This window comes from Callorhinus ursinus, unplaced genomic scaffold (genome assembly GCF_003265705.2).
Source record: "Callorhinus ursinus isolate GAN/ISIS: 27379988/994484 unplaced genomic scaffold, GSC_fseal_2.0 scaffold72, whole genome shotgun sequence".
NCBI classification, from domain to species: Eukaryota; Metazoa; Chordata; class Mammalia; order Carnivora; family Otariidae; genus Callorhinus; species Callorhinus ursinus.
The window spans coordinates 4318694-4338476 of NW_027397134.1; the positions used below are offsets into that span (position 1 = coordinate 4318694).

The window sequence follows — 19783 nt, forward strand, 5'->3', positions numbered from 1 at the left end:
CAGGCTTAGGGCTGTCATAGTCTCCAAGTACGAATGGTCTCTCCTGGGTGTTTCCCTGCAGGGTTTCCAGGTCCTCGTGGAGATGGAGTGGTTGGATTTTGGCCACAAGTTTGCTGACCGGTGTGGTCATGGGGAGAACTCTGATGATCTGAACGAGCGCTGCCCAGTGTTTCTGCAGTGGCTTGACTGTGTTCATCAGCTTCAGAGGCAATTTCCTTGCTCTTTTGAGTTCAATGAAGCATTCCTTGTGAGTTTGGGCTTATAATTCTTCATTTTGGGGACCTTCTAAAATTATGGGGGTATTAACGCAAATGGTAGCGGGCTAGTTTTCACATGAAACTATGGATTCTTTTTAGAATTTAATAAGGAGCCATTCTATGTCCCAGTTTTAATTAAAAACACTGAGAAGTGTGTGTTTATTCAGTGAATGTAGGTATGTTAGGTTTGCATAAAGTCTTTGTTTTAAACTTAGTTTTTTACATATTTTTTTAAGATTTTATTTATTTGACAGACACAGTGAGAGAGGGAACACAAGCAGGGGGAGCGGGAGAGGGAGAAGCAGGCTTCCTGCTGAGCAGGGAGCCCGATGCGGGGCCCGATCCCAGGATTCTGAGATCATGACCTGAGCCGAAGGCAGATGCTTAACAACTGAGCCACCCAGGCACCCCAAAAAGTTTTTTTTTTTAATTGAGGTATAATTGACAATATGACATTAGTTTCAGGTATACAACATAATAATTCTACTATTTGTATATATTGTGAAATAATCACAATAAGTAATTAATGTCCATTGCCACACACATTTTTTTTTCTTGTGAGAACTTTTTTTTTAAAGCTTTTTTTTTTTTAAGATTTTATTTATTTATTTGAGAGAGAGAATGAGATAGAATGAGCATGAGAGGGGGGAGGGTCAGAGGGAGAAGCAGACTCCCTGCTGAGCAGGGAGCCCGATGTGGGACTCGATCCCGGGACTCCAGGATCATGACCTGAGCCGAAGGCAGTCACTTAACGAACTGAGCCACCCAGGCGCCCCTCTTGTGAGAACTTTTAAGACCTCTTTTAGCAACTTTCAGATATGCAGTAGAGTATTATTAACTATATTCACCATCCTGTACATGACATCTCCAGGACTTATTTATTTTATAGCTGGAGGTTTGTATCTTTGACTGTCCTCATTTTACTCTTTTGCACTGTTTCATCACACCTTTCTTGAAACCCTTCTTCATTTGACTGCCAGCACAAACTCTGCCTTCCTTCTTCTCTGCCTCACCGGCTGGTCTTTTTTGTCTCCTGTGCTGCTTCTTAATACCTTCCCAGTGCTGAATGTTGGAATGCTCCAGGACTCAGCCTCCAATGTGCTTCTGTACCTTACTGCCTCTCTGGGGATTTCATCTAGTCCAATGGCTCTGATTGCTATCCATGATTCTCACATTTATAATTCCGTCTTCAGCTCAGATCTCTCCACTTAACTCCAGACTCATACCGAACTGTGACTGCTCAGTATCTCCACGTGGATGTCCTAATGGTATTTCACACTTAACTTGTTCAAAACTTGGTTCTTGATTTCCACATCTCCCCACCCCAAAATATGATCTTCCAGAAGTCATCAGCCTCACCAGGTGGCAACTCAGTCCTTCCATTTATTTAGGGCAGAAACTTATATGGCCTGCCCAACTCTCATCCTCCCCCTTTCACACTCCACGTTCAGTCTGTCAGCAGATTCTGCAGCTTTGCTTCCAAAATCTATCTAAAACCTGATTACTTCCTGCTGTCTCCACTGTTCCCAACTGGTCCAAGGTACCACCACCATCTCCTGCCCCAAGAGCAACCCAGCAACTAGAGGGATCTTTTTTTTTTTTTAAAGATTTATCCATTCATTTTAGAGAGAGAAAGCACACAAGCGGGGGGGGGGAGGGGGGGAGAGAGAGAGCAAGGGAGAGAATCTTAGGCAGACTCCCTGCTGAGCACAGAGCCTGATGTGGGGCTTGATCTCACCATCTGAGACCATAACCTGAGCCAAAATCAAGAGCCAGCCGCTTAACCGACTGAGCCACCCAGGCGCCCCTAGAGGGATCCTTCTAAAACATGATTGAGACCGTATCATTCCCCTGCTTAAGAACCTCCAATGACTTTCCATTTCACACAGAGTAAAAGTCAGTCCTTAAAATGGCCTGCAGAGCTGTCCTAGAGGTTACCTGTCTAGATTCATTTTCTACCATTGCTCTCTTTGTGCAATGTTCTTCAGTTACACTGGCCTCCTTCTGTTTCTTGGAAATCGCAAGCATGCGCTCACCTCAAGACCACTCTGCTGGCTGTTGCCTCTGCCTGGAGCATTCCCCCCTCAGATACCTTCTTAACTTGCTCTCTCACTTTTCTCCTGCTGTCCTGCTTGTGCCCTGTCCGCTCACCCTGTCTTATTGTGGTCCACAGCAGTGGTCACCCCTCCCCCACAACTAGAGCCAGCTCCATCAGGGCAGGAGAGTTGTCCGAGAGTTGTTTCCTATTCAGGACCCATAGAAATGTCTGGGGTATGTCAGATGCTCAGGAATGATTCGTTGAGTGAAAAGTTATTTAGAAGTGTGCTCTCAGTTCAGATTTGCATTGCACACTGACCTGCTCTTGTACCCGGGTGATAATGATCTGTCGCTCTGGAGTGTGGCTGTTAACTTAGGACTTGCCAGACTAGTTGCCAGGGAGGCCAAGAGGAATGGGGTGCCTGCAATCTGTCTTTGCTCTTTTGACTCAGGAATGCTAGTGGTTGGGGTTGGTGCTCTGGGGTTGGTGTTGTGAGGAGGCAGCTCTTCTGTGGCTTACTTGGTTCCCTCATCCTTATGGACTGTGAATCCTGAGGTGCTCTCAGGGATGTTGGGGAAGCGTGGGGCTCAGCGGGGCTACCCTTCCCCCGGAGAACATACACGCTATGGCTGGCTTTTGGACTCCCACAGGTGAAACTGGTGCAACATACCTATTCCTGCCTGTTTGGAACATTCCTGTGCAACAACGCTAAGGAGAGAGGGGACAAGCACACTCAGGAACGGACGTGTTCTGTGTGGTCGCTGCTTCGGGCAGGCAACAAGGCGTTCAAAAACCTCCTGTACTCATCTCAGTCAGAAGCCGTATGTATCCTTCAGCCTCTCCTCTCCGACCAGCAGAAGGAATTTGGGGCTGGAGACCTATGGGCGCCATTTTCGGTAGTGACTGTTTTCTCAAAAGCATCTCTCTTGTCTCTGGGTGGGTGGGTTCCCTTTTTTCCCCATCTGTCCTAAGGAAGGCTTGTTTCCTAGTACTGCTCTGATCTGCTTCTAACCACTTCTTGCTCAGGGTGGTTTGATTTAATACACATTTCTATTTTGCACTCCAGACACGAATCTTTTCTGGCACCTCTGTCAGAGCATAACTCACTCCCGGCATGTTCTGTCTAACAAGTGGAAGGGGAACCTAAGTCGTCCCCTGGGTGTCCCTGCAAGCCCCCGGCACCCTTCCAGTGTCCTCAGGTGATGATACGCACTGCAGCTCCTGTCTCAGAGAGGAGAAGAGTGTGTGTGACGTTAGCATGTGTGTCGGTGTGATTTTCTGCCCCCGTGGAGAACTGGCAGGCCCTTTTAAGACTTTTTTCTTCAAAGGGACACCTGCTATTAAGCAGAGGAAAGGAGGCACGCACATCTGTGTTGATACCTGGTAACGTTCCTTTTGTCAGAATGCATCTCAAATTCTAAAGTCAAAAGGAAGTTAATCAGAGGTTATATTGCTTCGCTGGACTATTAATATGCTTCTCACTACATTTAAGTAGTCAGAGGAAAGATTTACACTAACTGCTTCTCTCTTTGCTTCACTGCTGGGGAAGTCATAATATAAGAAGAAAATTCCCTTCTTTTCACATGATTAATTTAAATGATCCTATAAAACAGGTTTGACAGTGTCTTCTGAAGCCACGTTTTTGTACCAGGAAACACAATCACCATCTAGTGGAATGACTCACCTTCGTATGAAGTAAAAGCAACATATTAAGCTGATACGAAAGTCAGTCATTCAATAAAGGGGACCTAAGAAGTAATTAATGAGAAATAGATTTAAAAAAAAAAATCCTTTAGATTTTCACGCCCACAAGAGGCTCTCAGGTGAGAAATGTAGCTGGTGCAGACCTGTTGGGTGTTTCACCTTGGTGACTGTTTTCGACCCTCATTTCTTGTTGGGACTTGTTTAAACCTGTATCCCCACTGCTCTCTCAGGTGCTGTACCCTGTGTGTCACGTGCGTAACCTGATGCTTTGGAGTGCAGTGTACCTGCCCTGCCCATCCCCATCCACCCCCGTGGACGACAGCTGTGCACCATATCCAGCCCCTGGCACCAGCCCTGATGATCCGCCCCTGAGCCGGTGAGCCCAGGGTTGATGCTGAGGCCCCAAGTCCTGTATGGGTGTACTTCTGTGTTGGGGCACATCCAGGCATGGTTAGAGATCATGACGTTGTCTGGCTCCACACGTCTCACTTAGATCTCTGAGGTTTTCTCAGAGAGGGTATAAGGGTTTCAGGCTTCGAGGCCATAAGAGCCTCATTTCCTGAAGGGCGTTGGGCCCTACACTATATTGTTCTGCTGCATGCACCGAGCGGTTTCTCAGTGATGGAGCAAACCTCTGGGTTCCTTGTGACCCTCTGGCTTGAGTTTCAGCCATGCTCTGTGCCCCTGCCTTTCTGCTGTCATTTGTCTTTTTGGGGTTGAAAGGCAAATGCTGTCAGATGATATAGAAAGTTCGGCTTTGCCACTTGAGAATTAACTTTATTGAATTCAGACTGCTAAATACATTAATTTAGAATATTGTAATAGAAAATCAGCAATGCTACTTTCCTTTGCCACTAGTGGAGAAACAGAGCAGTGTCATGAACGTTTTTTAAACATAGCATTTGCTGTTCGTTTCTTTGTATGTATGGACACAGGGCGGGGCAGGGCGAGTGGGGTGGGTTGAGAGGAACTTTGCCGACTAGAAGGGCCCATCCTGGAGTTTTTTGCCTTTCTGTCCGTCTGCGTCTCACTTTAAAAGATGCCAAGGCTCTTTGAGTAGCTACAGTGGACCCAATTATGAAACAACTGCCTGTTAAAACTGATTGTCTCCTACTTTCCTCTGAACAGCCTCAGATTCTCATTTCCCTCTAACTCCTTTTGTTTAGGCTACCAAAGACTAGATCATTTGACAATCTGACTACAGCTTGCGACAACACAGTGCCTCTAGCCAGTCGGCGCAGCAGTGACCCAAGTCTGAATGAGAAGTGGCAGGAGCACAGGCGCTCACTGGAATTGAGCAGCCTGGCTGGTCCTGGGGAGGAGCCTCTCGATCCTGACAGCCTGGGGAAGCCAACCAAAGTGCTGGGCGGCGCTGAGCTGTCTGTTGCAGCTGGAGTGGCCGAGGGGCAGATGGAGAACATTTTGCAAGAGGCCACCAAAGAGGAGACTGGGATAGAGGAGCCTGCCCATAGGGGGAGCATTGAGATGCAGGAGGTCAAAGAGGAGGCTCTTTTAGAAAAGGAGATCATCAGGGTGAAGACCCCTGAGGGCTCGGCCATTATCTTTCCTCAAGAACTAGAACTGGGTGATGCTGCTCTGGCGAACTATCCAGGCACTAGCCTTTCCGTGTTCTCACGGGGTATTCCTGAGCAGCAGGGTGGGCACAGTGTTCTCCCCCATTTTCTCCAGGAGTCCCCCAGGGGAGAGGATGCCCAGGAGGTCCCTGTGGAACAGCCCCGAATAGGAGCTATTACAGAAGATAGGGAGGAAGCGTTTCTTCCAATCCCAGTAGATGCAAAAGTTGGCTATGGTACCTCACAGTCGAGTTCTCTGCTGCCCTCCCAAGTCCCATTTGAGGCCAGAGGACTAGAGACGGACAGTTCGATGGACATGTTAGAAGATCAAGTCAAGTCAGAAGGTGGGCCCGAAGGCCATCATAGACCTTGCCTGGTGAACAGTGGCTGGTTCAGTGGCAAGGACATGCTTCCTCAAACCATGGAGCCCTGGCCTTCAGAGAAGACCCTAGCTGAGAGGCCCCAAGTGGGATCTGTGGTCCATAGGACTTCCCCTGACAGCACCCACAGCCCAGTGCGTTCTCCTTGTGCCTTGCCTTTAGCTGAATGTAAAGAGGGGCTGGTGTGCAATGGTGCCCCAGAGACCGAAAATAAGGCTTTAGAGCAGCCCTCAGGGCTTAGCACCCTCCAGAAGCACCCCACCCCCAATGGGCACTGCACCAATGGGGAGGTTGGTAGGAGCAAGGACTCACTGAGCCGCCAGCTGTCTGCTACAAGCTGCAGCTCTGCCCGCTTACACTCGAGGAACTTGTACCACAAGTGGCTGCACAGCCACCCGGGGAGGCCATCTACAGCGGGCAGCCCCGACCAGCCTTCCCGCAGCCACCTGGACGACGATGGCATGCCTGTGTACACGGACACTATCCAACAGCGCCTGCGTCAGATCGAGTCAGGCCACCAGCAGGAAGTGGAGACCCTGAAGAAACAAGTACAGGAGCTGAGGAGTCGCCTGGAGAGCCAGTACCTGACCAGCTCCCTCCGTTTCAATGGGGACTTTGGGGATGAAGTGGTGAGTAGACCGCAGTGCCTCCATAACTGCCCAAGGAGAGGGCACACTGAGGCTGGGCGCTCTTTGTGCCCAGTGCACAGTGATTGGTACAGATTTCTACAAGAATTGGAAAGGTCCAGAGCAGTCCTGTTGAGAGGCTGGAGATCATCCTCAGCCATGTGAATGGCAGTCTGCGTGGTGTTCTTTCCTGCCTTGCTCACTTGCCACAGGTGTCCTGTTGAGGCAGTTAGAATAAGGAAGAGAGCACTCGGTATGTGGTTGGTCAGATCTCTTTGGAGAGAGGATCATGTTTTAAGACAGGGCATGAACTCCTGGGCAGAATGACATTAGAGCAGTGTCAAATATTCCTGTCAAAATGTAATGCCTGTCCTACCCCACTAGCTAGTAAACTGTGAGCGCCCCCCGCCCCCCCGCCCCAAACACAGGCTGTAGCTGTGAAAGTTTAGTTTAACAAATGTTTGTACCTGCCCTCTGGCGGCTGATGGCAGTAGAAATGGGGAGAAGGGATTGGTTTCTGGCACTGTGGAGGGGTTAGCACTGATGGGGCCTGGTGACTGGAAGTGAGGCTGCGTGAGGGGGAGGTTCTCAGGGAGATGCTCTCCTCGCTCGCTGAGTCTGACTTGATGTGTTCGAATGCAAGCAGGAACCTGGCTCTGAAGCAGTCAGCGTACATGAAAGGCGGGCTCATCCAACGACTTTCGGTTCGAACTGACTTCTCGGTATTTCCTTCATACTAATGATGGTTTCTCATTTTCCCAAAGAGTCCTTCAGAGAAAGGAGGACGTGCCCAAAGCACTCAGTTCGCACACGCAGATGTAAGTGGCAGGGCTGGAGCAACAGACTCACTGGAACAGCTGACACTCAGTTCACACGCCTTCCTGGTCACTTCTGCCCCACTCACTTCCTGGAACCCAAGGCCCATCTTTTCACTGCAGTCACTGCACACAGCCTTAGACCTGTGCATCTCTCTGCCACCTGAGTTCAACCCTGTCTCTGCACCTGCTCAACCCGTTTCTTGATGGCTGAGGCGCCAGCAGATCTGGCCGCCCTAATACTCAGGCCCGCCTGAGGTCCCCAGTGCTCCCTTCTTTACCAAGCCCTTTCTTCTCCTGGGAGGAGCCAGGTTCATTCTGTTCAGCTCTGTTTGTTTGCCAACAGACGTCAATCCCCGACTCGGAAAGCAATCTGGATCAGAACTGTTTGTCTCGCTGCAGCACAGAGATTTTCTCTGAAGCCAGCTGGGAGCAGGTGGATAAACAGGACACAGAGGTACAGGCTCAGCCCCTGTTCTGAGTGCCGTCCATGCAACTGTCTTATGGTTCTCCTCCACCCCCATCCCTGTCCCGTGCCCCTGGCCAAGGAATAACCTCATAGCACACTTAGCCTTGAGCCTCTGTGAATCCCCATCAAGCCTAGAATTTCTGAGCCAGGGAGACTCAGCAAGCCGGTCCTCTCTCCTCCTTGCCTCCGTGAACTGGAGCCTTGCTGGCTCTCATAGCGACCCAAGGTGCTGCTGCCTGATACTTGATCTCAGGGGAGTTTGGAGTCCCCTCTAGGGAAACGATTTGGACGCGCCTTTCTTGTATTGCTGACATCAACCTGCTGGGTCGCTGCCACCGGAGTCAGTATGGTCCTTGTGACTCTTGCCGCCCCCAGCACGGCTCTGCTGGCTCCAGCTGGATGGCCCATCTCCCGTCACTGACCTGGCCCCATCTGTTTTACAGATGACTCGCTGGCTCCCGGACCACCTGGCTGCCCACTGCTATGCGTGCGACAGCGCCTTCTGGCTTGCCAGCAGGAAGCACCACTGCAGGTGCCGTTTGAGGGTGTGGTGGGGTGGGGCCCGGGTTTGGAGGCTGAGATTTGGCCCACAGAGCCTGCAGTTTGGAGAGATGCAGGCGTCTGGCTGGCGGTGTCCCAGCTGAGGCAGATCCTGGGGTCTGTAGGCCCCCAACTCATCTTTTGTGCCTCTGAAATTGGTGTTTGCATTTGGTGGGGTTTTCTCCCCCAATTCACAGTGATCATGACTGAATTTTAAAATGTGCAAATGATGTCCCCTTTTGTTCTGTTTTGCTTCCTGGATTAGCAGAGCAACAGCCACCACCCAGACTACCATTTCTTCCCGTTCAACATGGCTGCTATGAGCAAAAAAAGTTTTCCTGCTATGGGCAGGGAACTTCAATTTCCTACTCCTTACCCTGCTCCCTGACCCCAAACTCGTTTTTCTTGTGCCAGTAGTGAGGAGACCTAGCTGTGGGGACTGGTAGGGACAGAAGAGGACATAGTCTTCAATCCTTAAGGCTCCTGACTTCTTTCTTGATTGGGGTAGTTAGTTGCTAGAGATGCTTTGCCCCAGCTGGGGTGGTGACTGACTGGAGGATGTTCAGTGTTCTTGGGTTAGGAAGTTCATCTGAATCCTGACATCGCTCACCCACATGAGTGAACCCAGGTAGAAAATGGAACCACCTCTTTGTCTAGTAATGATGCTTCAGGACTGTATATCTCCCTGCCCCGTCCCCCAAGCCCAAATGTCTTTGGTTGGCTTCTCTTCTGAGCTCTCTCTCCCCTCCTTGCAGGGACACTGACCGTGTTGATCAAACGTGGTGAGCATTTGCAACAACCTGTCTGTGATGTCTGCACATCTATAATAACTTCTCCACACTAACGCTGCCATTTCCCCCTCTCTGCACTCACTGGGACGAAGCCTGGGGCTGGGAGCGTAGGCAGGCAGGTGGGCTTAGGGGGAAACCAAAGCAGCCCGAGTCAGGCTGCAGCCGCGCACTCCCCTCCTGATCACACAGGTCAGCTGAGCCATCTTGCTTGTGACTGAGAAGCCGTGCTTCAGCCGAGGCTGGTCTTGTGGCAGAGCCATTTGGGTTTTCAGAGCTATTTCCTTTGGGTTAGTCATTCAGTGGGATGCTAGAATGATGCTTCATGATCTCCAAGTCAGACAGCATTGCTGCTCCAAATTTTTTTTTTAACAAAGAGACCAGGACTGAACAGAGGTGGTCTTTCCAGAGAACTGTTTTAGCATGGAAGACTTTAGTGGAGGGTTCCACTTAGGGTCTGTCAGGATCCCCTGAAAGAAGCCAGATAGAAAAGCTTAACTGATCAAATTCATATCAGGATGAACTCCAGCAGATATGTTAAATAAATGCAGACATTCAGAAGTAGATCTAGGCAATTTTTCTGTGTAACCACAGGTTCTTGCTGATTCATGCTTTTCAGAAACGTGAGGTGCTTACTGCGTTCTAGAAGATGAAGTTATGTTTTAGTTCTCTGTCCTTCCATTGCCCCATGTCTAGCCTTTTCCTTTTGTGGTGTATATACATATATTTGTCCCCAAAGGGTATTTAGTATTCTCTCCTCTGTGCCCAGGTGGTCCTTAATTCTGCGGTGGGTTTGGATTCCGAGGAGCATAAATGAAAAGGTAGTGATGCTGGCTGAGGAGGAGGATTTCCCTTCAGCTGCTTTCCCCAAGTCTTTGGTGGACTATGTCAGGCTCCTTGAAGTCCCCCATTCTTGGGTTTATTGAGATTGATTTGTACTTTAGGGCCTAGCAGAGTGGGCTTGTAAGGTGGGCAGGACCTTATCCTCTGCCAGTTCCTTTTCCTCTTGGCTGCGAAGGGCAGCTGTTCGGTTGTGTGCACCTGTGCTGCGCGGACACGTCAGAGCTGGGCTTTCAAGTGGAGGAGGAGAGGGAGGCCTGGGGCCCTGAGTACAGTCAGGCCCTTAGGTGGAGCTCTGATATTCCCTGGTAGATGCATGGGGCCTGGGGAGTGAGCCATAAATGACTGACACCTATCTAATAAGGGGGGGTGGGTGTTGTGCACGTGTGTTCATCTGTGCTCTTGTCCTTTCACCCTGAGCATGTGTCACTGGTTGCTTGTCTTCTGGCTTTGCATGCTGGCAACAGGGCAGTCCTAGATGGCAATGGTCTTTTCTCCATTTTGCTGCCTCCGAGCCTCTGGGGATGTAGCCCGTTGGACAAGGCTCCTCACTCCCCAGCTAGACTAGGTAGTTTGTCTCATCTGAAGTGCTCGGAGGTAGTTCCATTGGACTCTGGCCTCTCTGTGACCACAAGCTACACAGAGGCCATTGCCCAAGTGGGTATGGCCAACTGGGTTTTTCTGAGCCAGGACTGAGCCAGTGTTCTAGTAGCCACTCCTGCCCTGGGCCCTTTTGTTCTCCTGGATCTCTCTTGAGCAGCATCCTCCTGTACACCTGTAACTTTGAGCCATAATGGTGAGACAGCCAAGTGTCCTTGGCCCTAAAGTCACAGTGGTGTGAAACTACACTAGGCAGGAATTTCTATCTCCCCCCCCACCCCCCCACCCCCGCCCAGCTTGGCTTGTCCTGGGCTAGACCAATGAAACAGTTCAGTCTTGGAGGAGTCTCTAGCACATCTGAATTACAACAAAGTTCTGTCTTTTTTTTTTTTTTTTAAAGATTTTATTTATTTATTCATGAGAGACACAGAGAGAGAGAGAGAGAGAGAGAGAGAGAGAGAGAGGCAGAGGGAGAAGCAGGCTTCCAAGGAGCAGGGAGCCCGATGCGGGACTCGATCCCAGGACCCTGGAATCATGACCTGAGCCGAAGGCAGACGCTTAACCATCTGAGCCACCCAGGCACCCCAAAGTTCTGTCTTTTGAAGTTGGTTTCCTCACACCATACCTGCTACCGAAACTAACAGTGTTTTGTTTTCTTCTTCTCATCTCAAGGAATTGTGGGAATGTGTTCTGCTCCAGTTGTTGTAATCAGAAGGTTCCAGTTCCCAGCCAGCAGCTCTTTGAACCCAGTCGAGTGTGCAAGTCTTGCTATAGCAGCCTACATCCCACAAGCTCCAGCATTGACCTTGAACTGGATAAGCCCATTGCTGCCACTTCAAACTGAAGCTCAGTGACCTGGGGCGGGCAGAGGCCAAGCTGCTGTTCCTCTGACAAGCCCACACAGCCTGGGCAGACCGAGAGGCCCGTGCACTTTGGAATGGGGGCATGGAACCACCTGTGCAGAGTGACAGAAATTTGGGATGTACCACTGGATTGTAGATTGATTTTTCTTTACTGTTTTTTTTTTTTCCTCTCCCTTTTCCATCTTCCCTCTGCCTCCAAAAAAGAAAGAAGTCCCCTGGTTGTCTTAATTTTTTTTTTTTTATTAAATGGAAGACCAGAGGTTGCCAGGCCCCCTGTAAACTGTTGAGCCACCTGCTGTCCTGAGGTGCTGAAGGTTGGCTTGGTTCCTCAGGACGGGAGGAGGCTATCAGAGTCAGGAGTGGAGGCCCAAGATCTAGTGAGTGGGGAAGCAAGCCAGGGTTGATGTTTATGACCATTTCTCGTGCCATTGCCACATCAGAGCTGATTGGAAAAACCTTTGCTGCTGAGGAGGCTGAAGCATCTTCCCTCAGAGCACTGCCCTGAGTGCCGTCTCCCTCCTGAGAGGAGCCAGGCCAGTCCGACCTCACAGATAAATGGGATTGGCATTTGGAGGGAGGGACACATAATAAATGGAATCCTTCCAGGCCCCCCTTTGGGGAGGGAAGGTGTTTGTTCCTCTGAGGCGAGTGAGAGGGCCTAGGACTGGGGGTGGCCTGCACGTTCTCTCTCGCATGGGATTCTGTTTTTAACTTGACCCTGGGTGGTCTAGGGCTCCCTTCACTCTCATGAGTAGGTTTCCCTCGGCCAGGCTGTGTAGCGCTTCCCACCCTCAGGCATAAGAGTGCAGACTGGCCAGACTGCAGTGTCTTGCTGCTGTGGCCAAGGCCAAAGCCTGCCCTGAGCCCGGGCATACCTGGAAGCCCCTTCCGGGGCCTGGTCCCCCAAACAATCTCTCTTCCTTGACCAGCACAGGGAAATCCAGACTCAGGGTTCCAAAAATTCCCCATTCCCAAACCACAAACAAATCATGGATCTCCCCCTTAAGGGGTAGAATCAGCCTTTTAGAGTGCAAGCCTCTGGAAAAGGGAGCATGTCCTATACAATCAGCCTTCCTCCTCCTTCCCTTCTTGGGGGCAGTGGGAAGGGCCCAGCAGGCCCCCTGCCCTGCTCCTGTGCTGCCAGCCAGCAGTGAGGGGCCACTTGGTGACTTTGCAGGGTTCTTTAGAAAATCGGGACACAGCCCATAGGAGATTTGGGGCACCTTTCCTCAGTAAGCTTTGATGTGGTCCAAAAAGAGCCTTAAATCAAGAATATTTGTGGTCGAGTGAGTGTGGGGAAAGGTGGAGAGGAGTTTAGGTTTGTGCTTTGTAATCTTGGCATCCATGTTTTGTGCCTGCCCTCCCTCTCGGGGAAGGGCCATGCTTGGCTCTGCTAAAAGCTGCTAACTGGTAATGGCGGACTGTGGTGAGCAGATGGGGGTGAGGCCAGGGAACTCTCTGACCCTTTGGAAGCAATTCCCTGGCCAAGGGAAGTTGTGTCTCAGGAAGGTGGCTCCTATGTGTGCCTGGGTGTGGTTACAGTGTGGCCCCGAGTCTCTCCTGGAGCTGTCAGTCCAGGCAAAGCCAAGAGCATCTGAGTGGGTCTCTGACTTCCCAGTGGCAGCAGGTAGCTCACAGTCTGAGTTTAGTGAAACAGGGTGTAGTTCTTCTCCGCACTCTGTGTGGTCTGGCCGTGCAGGTAGGGAGAAGTCAGTCTAATTAAAGATTGTGCAGTTCCTAGTGACAGGTGCCAAGAGGTTATGATACGGGTTTCTTGGGTCTGATGTACAGTGTGAATAAATGCTTGCAGCTCTTAGCCCTTTTCGATCAATGAAGCACTTTTTTATTAATATTTTTCTTTGTATGTAAAGGAGGAACCGTAACTCTCCGTAGCTGTACATATAACCCTTTTCTCCTAAAGAGGAGTCAGTCAGTGCTCCTATATTTTTCATTTTTGTCAAAACAAGAAGTAAATACTTTAGAACTGTTAAATATATAAATAAAGTGAATAAAGTTTAGTGTTCCGCATGGTAGCATTTGCTAACACGTTCTAATTCTTTGCCCTGTGGTTTATTCCCTCTTCATCCATTTTCCCTCTTACAGAGCAACAGTTTGAGGTGCTGCCAGGAAACTGAACTCTGGCAGAGGAAAACTACAGGTTTCGGTTCTACTCTGGACCTTGGCAAGGGGGCGCACCACAGTGCCCAAGCACTGAAACACATGTCCTTGATGGTTTTGCCTCTGACATGTCTAAAGCTACAAAGGCAAAGCAGTCAGGCATCCTAACAATCAGGGGGTTTTCTTCATCCAAAAAACAGCATCAGTAGTAAATATAGTAAATAAAAGTACCTCTGGCCTCTAGCCCCCATCCCCCGCCCCCCACCGCCCCGAGCTCTGGCCCCTTAACCCCACAGCAGCATCAGCTGCATCTGCAGTGGTGGTTAAGCACAGAGCCCTGCAGGGCGAGCTGGAAAGATGTTGGTACAGGGAGAGGTGGCCAGAAAGCGCTTCTGCCTGTTGTTCTTGGATGAGAGCGAGTGGGTGGGCAGAGAGACCCTGGGGTAGAAGCTGAAATGGGTGTGATTGGATTATGTGCCTAACTGGAGGTCTTCCTCCACACACAGAGCCAAACCCCTGCTCTGTAGATCTGCAAACCAGCCAAGCAAGCAAGACCATAGTTCCTAGTCACTTCTTGACTAGTTTCTTGGTCTTTGTGGAGGTGGATTTTCTTTCCCCGCATCACTATTGGGCATCCTTCCCATCCCACCCCACAGGTCTGTGGGAGAGCTACATTATGCAGTTCTGCCCTGGAGAAGGTTGATACTGAGTAGTGCCCAGCTCTGGGGTCTCCAGACCAGCGTCTCTGGTGAGTTGGCTGGGCTCTAAAGAGTGACCTGCTCAGAGCCTCCCTCTGGGCCTCAACCCCGAGGCAGGCTTTCCAGGGTCACTTTCTGGATGTACTCTCTGCCTAACGTATATGAAGTACCTAAAGAGCTCAGATGATTCTAATCTGAAGGCTGCATGTGCCATCCAGCAGGTGTTTGAGAAACAGCCTGTTCTTTGGGAGAAGGTGCCCTTCACCTGCTCTCAGGGAAGCCAGACTGCATTCAGACCAATTTGTAAAAATGAGTGCGTTCTAGCCAACGTGTATCCACACAGAGCTTCTTACTGTTTCTAAGGTCTAATGGTTTAGCCCTTGGCCAGTTAAAACACTAAGCAGAACCTAGCAAGGCTGGCGGGGGCCCATAGGTGGGGAGCTGCTGGGGGAAGGTGAAGATGAAAAGCCAGAGCGCGCTGGTGAGACCTGCACAGTGTGGGTCTGAGGCAAGGAACTGCTATGGGAGATGTGTGTGGTGGTTCAAGGGCAAGGCCAGCTTTCTTCAGGCACCCACAAGGAGGCATTTGGTACGAAGCAATGAGGTACTACCAGTGAGCTAGCTGCCAGGATGTCTTCATCTCTGAACCTTCTTATCCTGGCAGTTTCTCAATATTTCCCTTCTCTACTTCGGCCTTAATCCCAGTCTAAAAAATGATAGGGCTGCCTTAATCCATTGGGATTTTTCTAGTGAGGATGTACAGAAAATTTTTTCTTCCATTATTTTGCTAATATGCTCACTGTTGATTTCTGTGTTAGCAATGCATATTCTAAGACTTAAAAAAAGGTACTGTGGCAAATTTGAAAGAAAATGAAAAAAAAAATGGTGCCAGAAGATCTGTTAAACAATATCCAGCTATTGAATATATCGAAATGGGAATCAAGGGTATACCCTAGAATAAGATTATGGGCTCTTGAGACGGCTGATACACTTCGGCTGCTGTGCGTGAAGCCAGGAGATTAGATTCCATGTTTGTTGAAGTTAACTCTAGCCCTGACCTCTATTGATCTTTTAGAGAGAGGGCTGATTTGAGGGTGCTGTTGCAAATGATATCATTTAGCTAGTGCCTGTTCAAGTGGCCTGTCCCCAGGGCTGCAGCTGCACCTACCCAAGTGAATTCACTGAGGAAAGGCTAACAACACAGTTGAAAATGGACCCTAGGTTGTGGAGCAGTGACCGACTCTCCAACTGGAGTTTTGAATAACATGGCAAGAATCCCAGGTATTTAATTTCTAGTCACGTTTTCTAAGAACATTTAAGTCGAAGTTACTGACAAGGTGTCTCGAGGGCGGGCCTAGAATGTGTGAAAGGCTTCTTGCAGTAAGAGGTGACTCTCCTAAGCCTCTGCCTCTTAAAACACAAGGCCTGCTGTTCCCAGCAGAAACCACGCTGATACTTTGTTTCTCTCCTCTGTATGCAGAGCTCACCTGCTGCACATTTTGCACAGGTACCAGCTGCCTCTCCTGTGGAACAGGCCTCTTCTGAGCGAGGCCCATGTTCAGACGCTTGAAGGGAAGGAGCCCCCCCCCCCCCCCCCACGGGAATCTCAAGGTTTTTAAAATGTTGCTATTGTATTTTATTTACCACTTCGCCCCGTCTTTTCTATCCTACTTGAGTTGGGTCACCTTTTCTTACAGTGCTCCTAGCAGTTGCATTTCAATTGTATTTTCAAGTGAAATTTGTTTTACATTGGCATTTAAAATTGGCCTTTAACTGCTTCCTCGGTTGGTTTATAAAATTTCTTTTTAATGCAAACGTAACCTGTGAGACTTGGATGCTGTTTAAGAAACATGCTGTGTTGCTGCAGACAGTAGTGCTTGCCTATTGTAACAGCGTTGATTCTGCTGTAGCCTCAGTGACCATGTAAATGAAATAAATGTGTCCTCTTCACCCACAAACAGTTGTTCGGCCCCTGGATTCTGGTTGCCACTGTGGTTCTCTAGTCAGTGCTGTGACCAGCATACTAGGTGCTGGGGATGATCAGCTCAGCTCCTTCGTTGGTCTGGGAGAGGGAGGGGCCCGGCCAGGAAGGGGCTCAGTGTTTGTGTTTCAGAGGCAGGGGACTTGAAATCCTGACGTTTAGAGGTGGAAAGGATCTTAGATCATCTGGTTTTGTGGTTTTCATGCTATTTTGTGGGGTCTTTGTGGGGAGGAAGCCCACCACGCCCATTCAGTATTAGACTTCCAAGTAAGATATGATTTGAAGAAAGGTTTTGATGCTTAAAAATCTGAAAGTGATTTGATTTAATCCAAACTCCTGTTTTTTTGTTGAGGGAAAACAGCCTCAGGGAGACACAAAGACTTAACAAGATTGCTAGTGGCTGGAATTAACAGCAAAATCTGAATAAGAAACATTCTCTCCCAACTCTACTTCCACCACCTCCCAGTGCTCCTGGGCTTCCAGAAGACAACCTTAGATAAACGGCTATGTTAACCCGCTCCTCTTTCAGTTAGCCAAGCCAAAATCTTAGAGAAGAGCTTAGTAATGCTACCAAGCCTTTCAAAAGGCTTGAAACTATGAGCTCTCCTCTCCCTCCTAACCCAAATCAAAAGGTTTTGATATTATCGTTTTTCACCTTTCAGATATATAATGTTATTAGCATGAATTGTCTCGTTCAAGTAATAACATTGTCTTAAATCAATGGGATTAGGAGGAGCATTTTTACTCCTGCAAATGGGTTAGTTGTGAACGATCTCAGCCTCCAATTTATTTCTGACTTTGATACAGAGGAAAAAATCCTTATAATAGGTAAGTGGTTGCAAATGATAATAGTCACAGCTTGCCTGCAATCTGTTGTTATTGACAAAAGTGGATGCTTGAAAAAGATTAATAGAATATTCAACACCTGCTTTCAATCTTGTCCTCCAAAGATCAGTAAGAAACACCTAAAGGTTATAAATAAGCACTCAAATTATTCTACAATGAGAGCCACTAGCACTGAGTTGCAGCTGGGCATGGCGATCCAGCACCAGGCTAGCACCCTCTGTCACAGGCAGCCTACCCAAGCACAGCTACGGAGGCCCTACAGCGGTCTCAGGCAGTCTAAGCTAATGCGTGCTTTACACTTGAGTGTGCACATTAGAGATGATTTTTACCATTGAAGATATTTGAATTGTTTGCAGAAAACCCCTGAAGCACTGCCACAAAAGCCAGTTTCACAATCACTAGTTGGGTGGGGAGAACCTGAGCTGCTGAGCCCACAGCCCTGCGACACCAGCGGAGTTGCCTGTGGGAGGGTGAGGAGCTGAGCATTTCCTCATCTAGAGCACAGCACTTTGCCAGAAGAGGGGGTTGAAGGTGGTTGCTTAGTAGATGCTCCCCTCCCCACTGTTCATGGGAGAGATGGCATTTCTATTTCTGGCTGCTGGCAGATACTCTGAATGTCTGGCAGACCTTCTATTTCACCATGTTTTAAGACTAGAAGACAACTGGCCCCACCCCGGGTCTTCCACTTTACAGAGGTAAAATTCTGACCTTGAAGCATTCTGATCTGAGTTTTGCAATAAACTGCATATGTATCACTACTCAAAGACTTTAAAGTTCACATATGTATTTTATTAAAGGATTAAAATGTTCTAATGGATGCAGGTGAACTGATGCATTAAAATTGTGTAAAAGCAATGGAAGGCTCTCCCTCCTCCCCCCCCCCCCCCCGAGAGAGAGAAACTGCTTGTTGGGGTTGAGGCTGCACCTAAGAATTCCTGAGCCCTGTGGAGACTGACACGGCCTCACTTGCTGTGAGGTTCCTGACTAAAGACTGAACAGCTGTCCAGGCTGAGGAGCAGGGGAGGCGGAACCAGGTGGCCCTTACCTCTGTAGTGCAGATGTCCGAGGCAGAGGCCTGGGCCCAGGCTGTGTGTCCTGTCTAGCAAGAAAGCCTCCATGAGGACCCTAGAGCCCAAGGTTGGAAAATGAAGCAAAGACCCTGCATTCGTAGGATTCCCACCGCCCCGCCATCTCCAATGCCAAAGGAGCCCAAGGTAGCTGCACATATTTAAGGCTTTGTCACCCAAGTTAAACCAGATTAGTGTTTGTTGTAAATGATTCCCCTACTGTACTTTGCCATTTGGAAGGTCAATTCCTAGACTGGCAGTTCTTTCAAGTCCCCCAGAAGGTGCTGCACCCAGCTAGCATACATTCTTCACTGGGGTGAAGAACTCCCACTCTTGAAGTCCCTGTCAGCCCTTGGGACATGACCTCTGTGCTCGGGCACCTCAGGCGTGTGATTCATCTGACTTGATAAACCAGTTGCTGCCTCACAGGCTCCTTTTGCCCCCTCTGACACTGTGCTCATATGTCCCCGAGGACTCGCCAGCCACGCACTCCAGCCACTGCCCTAAAGCATTCCTTCTCAAAGCGTTCAACTGCCAGGCAATCTCCGGCTGGCGCTCACACCTCTGCGCACAGCCTACAGCACTTGGCCTTGCTTTTTGTCCCCTGCTCAGTCTGGTGGTCCTAACCAGTCAGTGCCGGGAGCTGCGGCAAACACTATGCCCTTCCCTCCTCTACTCCCAGGTAAGAAGTTAACCTCTTTGCAGACACCTTTCCTGGGACTGGGAAACGCTCCATCATGCAGTCTGGTTATGAAGCTCAGCCTTAAGTTCTGAACCATACCAGGCAAGAATAAACCAGAGCACCCAACGCCATTTACACAGCTTCTGTAATGCTACTGGAGGGGAGGCCAGAGGAGTGGCAGCAGGGGCCTCTGCCTTTCTTTAACTGGGCATCCCTGATCACCCTTGCCACTCGCACCACCTCCACCCAGCCCTGCCCTGCAGAGCACTCCAGACTTTTGGAGATTACTGCCAATGCCTGAAAAGCTTAGACAGAGCTGAGGACAATAGCCTGGGTATCTGAGGTCATCTAGTCACCCCTCCTTGCCGGGGACCCTCACTGCAGGTCTTTGCTTCCAATAGCTCTGGATATACCGGGACTCCTTCCTTTAACGAGTAACTGAGGGCTGTGGGTCTGCCCAGGCTTCACTGGTGAGTCACGCACGCGTATCCGCCCCCACCATCCCATGAGATGATGACATGGCATTTCTGTCTGTCCCGCCACTGTTTGCCCCAGGAGTGTGCCGTCTGTTAGGGAAGATGGGGCAGATAAAAATAAGTTAAAAGGTGCTCATTATCCAAAAAGAACTGAGACTTGAAAAAGCCTCTTTGAGTCAGCCTACTTAAAATGGAGACCAGAGTCACATATAATAAACAGCGGAAAAGGTTTGATTGGAACTTCTTAGAAAATGAAACTACTAAAACTAGTAGCTCTTAACAAAGTGCAACTGCAACTATGGGTGAATTCTTAGAACAAAATTATTTTATGTATATTTCCCTCCTAAAATTATGTGATTGCACAACAGGACACCATTTCCGCAGGGCAGTCATTTTTGCAAAAGTTAGGGGCTTCCTCAGT

General features: G+C 49.3%; 1 protein-coding gene across 14 annotated transcripts in view; it reads left to right on the forward strand.

Moving 5' to 3' along the window:
- Positions 1-13527, forward strand: part of MTMR3 (myotubularin related protein 3) — a 137764-nt gene extending 124237 nt beyond the window's left edge. For 9 of the 14 annotated variants that reach the window (XM_073886816.1, XM_073886814.1, XM_073886815.1 and 6 more), the window contains 9 exons: positions 62-247; positions 2946-3116; positions 4230-4375; positions 5166-6582; positions 7344-7397; positions 7741-7851; positions 8307-8395; positions 9159-9185; positions 11304-13527. In XM_073886816.1, coding sequence (XP_073742917.1) covers positions 62-247; positions 2946-3116; positions 4230-4375; positions 5166-6582; positions 7344-7397; positions 7741-7851; positions 8307-8395; positions 9159-9185; positions 11304-11475 — 2373 coding nt within the window. In that variant the 3' untranslated portion in view covers positions 11476-13527. The remainder of the gene's footprint in view (positions 1-61; positions 248-2945; positions 3117-4229; positions 4376-5165; positions 6583-7343; positions 7398-7740; positions 7852-8306; positions 8396-9158; positions 9186-11303) is intronic. The other 5 variants (XM_025858254.2, XM_073886813.1, XM_025858258.2 and 2 more) reach the window with 5 other exon arrangements.
- The last annotated feature ends 6256 nt before the right edge of the window (positions 13528-19783 follow it).